The sequence below is a fragment of the Anopheles ziemanni genome, chromosome 3 (genome assembly GCF_943734765.1).
Source record: "Anopheles ziemanni chromosome 3, idAnoZiCoDA_A2_x.2, whole genome shotgun sequence".
Taxonomy (NCBI): Eukaryota; Metazoa; Arthropoda; class Insecta; order Diptera; family Culicidae; genus Anopheles; species Anopheles ziemanni.
Genome location: NC_080706.1, coordinates 35,069,469 through 35,072,851, shown reverse-complemented (window position 1 = coordinate 35,072,851; position 3,383 = coordinate 35,069,469). Strand labels below are relative to the sequence as shown.

Sequence of the window (3,383 nt, the reverse complement as noted above, 5' to 3'; positions counted from 1 at the left end):
CTGTTTGCAACAGATTTAACTAGAGTTCGAAATTGGTTGAAGCCAATTATGCAGGATCTGTTAGTACATGTTTTGTGTTAGCACCAACTTTGACCACACACGTACACTTTTTTTCGTTCCAAAGACAAATCTTTGCAGTATGGAGTGGTCGGTGCGTAAGTTCATACGATTCATGATGAAATTCAAATCCAATTCCATGATCGTTCAATCAAGTTCACGAGTTTGTTTTCATACCACAATCCTAGTCAGCCTACATCACCAACCGTTTGTGCAATAAATGAAGTACATTCATAGCCATAGTATTGCACGTCTAAATTCACCACGAGGACCAAATCAAACTGCATGCGCATGCACTCCACGGCGCACTCACGATCAATTAAACAAATATAACTCGTTCATTACCGAGTTACGTCAGAACCAAAAAAAAAAAACGAAAAAAAAATACCGACTAAAATAACCAGCCTGGAAGTTGACCATGTCATAGACAATTTTATGTACAGTACAAGAACTCGCTTTTCTCAGCACAACCCGTGTTACATAGGAGGATCCTAAAAGATTAAAACACAGAAACAAAAAAACACACAAGATCTAAAAACAAAACAAGTAACAAAAAGAACGAAATATAAATGAAAGCTGAAACCAAACGTAGCAATAGTTTGAAGCATCCCTTTATCATTACGTTTCGTCTGATTGTAAAACGCAAACAAAACGCAGTCGAGTACTACGGGTAATACATTACAACAAAACAGAAGAAGAGATAGGGAGAGAGATAGAGAGAAAAAGAGGGAGAGATTGAGAGAAAAACAACCATCCGTGTAGATCATTATTACTTCAAAACTTAAGTAACATTTAATGTTGTTGTTTAAGGAGCAAAAAATTACTATATGGAATGGAGTGTTGAGGAAGAATTACTATCATCCCGATAGTTGCAAACATCGAACAAATGTGTGGAGTTATATTAAGTTTAAATGGCTCACTGAAGGTCAAGCATGAAAAACAAAACAAATTAACGGTCTGAAGTATTTGGTTAGCTCACACCGCCTACTTAGTTGATCATACCATGACACCGTTTTGTCGACTCTATTATTTTCAGATGCAATAGTAAACACTCTGCAATCGATTTGATCAGAACCGAACGAAAATTTACTTATTTTGCGTACGTATTGCAATAGGTCGTAAAATATAAAAATACGACAAACTGATTTTGACAAAAACTTATTTTTGCAACAAGTAGTATCAACTCAGTCATAAATATGGGTAAAGATTAGTGCACCATGGTAGTGGTTGTTCATTAGTACCGTAAATCGTTTAACATACATACGAGTATCATCATCTAATACAGTTATCAATGCAACAGAAGCATAAAATTTGTTTTTCCTCACTGCGCGGATCAAACAGCTTCTTTCTTAAGTTACACAGGGTAACTAAAGGAACCCTTCTGCCCTCACACAAACGATGTAAAACCGTGAATACATTCTTGCTAGTGCTTGCTCCCTTTGCGATCATGTTCAACAATTCTATTCTGTGATAAATTGTATTCTTTAGTCATAATGCTGCAGACTACACGTTTTTGGAAAATCTTAAACCTACAACTACTTTTCAACTATAGAATTTAAACCCAAAGGTTAATGGTAATATGCAATAACGCAACGAAACGAATGGCCCACATAGAAGATTCTCAACAGTGGGATTCGATCACCGATATTCCAATACAATTCCTTCCTGAAGTACCGAGCACTGAAACCACACCTCTTGTAAGTTCACTTGACACTTATTATAAACCGTTTAAAAGAAGTGCTGATAAGAGATGGATGTTGTCCAACATGCAAGACCAACAATATAGTAGTTTCAAATAGTTTGGACTTATTTTTCCCACCAAAAGGATAAAGCAAATACTTAAATACAAATTTGGAAGAAGATATATTTCCTGCACAACGCAAGTCGTTCCATTAAGCATCACACAAATTTATTACAACAATATGGAAAAATAGTGAATCCTACTCTGCTCGAGGGCCACAGTTTAAAAACGATCCGTTGAAATAAAGGAAAGGCAACAAACCAGAGGAATCCACATACTTCAATCCAATATCCGAAACTAGTAGATAACACAAAGCGCTTAGCGAGAACGATGGAAGACTTTTCTTTTAATATGCGGCACACACACACACCGGAATTGATTAGGGCGCCAAACGTTCGTATACCCAACCGTTCTCACCCTGGTGCAACAGTTCCCCATCGATGGTATCATCCGCCTTGAGCTCCTTGCGAAATCGAATACGATCGTGCAAGCGATTGGTTTGTCCTTGCCAAAATTCGATCGCTTTCGGGCGAACTAGGTAGCCACCCCAGTTGGGCAGTGGAACTTCCCGATCGGGGCCGAGCTCTTCCTTGATGGCTTTTTCCTTCGCGTCGAGAAACTCTCGGTTCGGTATCGGTTTGCTTTGCGGGCTCGCCAGAGCACCGATCTGGCTTGCCCGGGGCCGCTGGTGGAAGTACGACTCTGACGCTTCCCGTGAAATGCGTTCCGCCGAACCTTCAATGCGAACGGAGCGTCTCAGCGGAAGCCAGTAGAATGCGAGCGCCACATTGGAATTCTCGGCCAGTTCGTCCGCTTTGCGACTTTCATAGTTGGTGAAGAAGGTGAACCCATCGTCCGTGACATCTTTCAGCAGCACGAAACGGGCCGATGGTACAGCATCCCTGAGTGAAAGGGAGTTTGTTTTGCATCGTTATCATTGCAGCGATTGTCCACACCCTTAAGATAAGTGTGGTTAAACCATTGTGCAATCGTTTCTTACTTTGTTGCTGTTGCCAGGCACATAGCGTTCGGTTCAATTATCTCCGGAGTTTCACATGCCTCTTGCAACCACTTGCGAAATAGGCTTATCGGTTCCTTGCGGTCGATGCTGGATTCTAGAAAGATCTCCTTTTCTGATTTGTACTTTATCCTTAACGCTGGAGGGAAGAACGACGTAATTGCAAATCATTACAAGATGAAAAATACGATGGATAAAAATGATTTACTTACACGCTAGATCTACGAACGACATTCTTCTTAAAAATGAGAATCTCATAAAGATCGGGATGCACAACACAACAAAACCCCGGCAGCTCGCACTTTAATCAATAAATACGATAGTGTTGGAAACTCCGACCCGTACCCAGTAGGTTCAGCACGTTCCGGATGAATTGCCGGAGGTGTAGCGAAAGTTTTGTGAAATTCCAATATTGACGGTTATTTTCATGAATTGTTGCTAGGAATTTGCATATGTTTTTTTCATACGATTAGATTTATGGTTTAACAATTTTAGTACTTTCTTAGAAAGAAAAACATTACCCGATCCGTTCCTGTCAGAAAAGAACCCAGTTTGGAACAGGTCAAA

The 3,383-nt window shown here is 40.0% G+C and overlaps 1 protein-coding gene across 1 annotated transcript; it reads right to left on the bottom strand.

Annotated features, from left to right (window-relative positions):
• Window positions 1-1,905: 1,905 nt before the first annotated feature.
• Window positions 1,906-3,113, bottom strand: LOC131286961 (pyridoxine/pyridoxamine 5'-phosphate oxidase-like). Its single transcript, XM_058315971.1, has 3 exons — window positions 3,029-3,113; window positions 2,799-2,955; window positions 1,906-2,700 (listed from the first exon to the last, which is right to left on the bottom strand). Exons 1-3 carry the CDS (start codon window positions 3,072-3,074, stop codon window positions 2,178-2,180), a joined length of 726 nt encoding a protein of 241 aa, XP_058171954.1. The 5' UTR covers window positions 3,075-3,113; the 3' UTR covers window positions 1,906-2,177.
• Window positions 3,114-3,383: the final 270 nt, after the last annotated feature.

What these genes read in the sequence shown, in the direction of transcription:
- LOC131286961 (XM_058315971.1), bottom strand. Translation starts at nt 3,074, where the DNA reads ATGAGATTCTCATTTTTAAGAAGAATGTCGTTCGTAGATCTAGCGT. An exon ending in GTCGTTCGTAGATCTAGCGT is followed by an intron (nt 2,956 to 3,028) that starts GTAAGTAAATCA and finishes TCTTCCCTCCAG; the next exon opens with CGTTAAGGATAAAGTACAAA. An exon ending in TGCCTGGCAACAGCAACAAA is followed by an intron (nt 2,701 to 2,798) that starts GTAAGAAACGAT and finishes CCTTTCACTCAG; the next exon opens with GGATGCTGTACCATCGGCCC.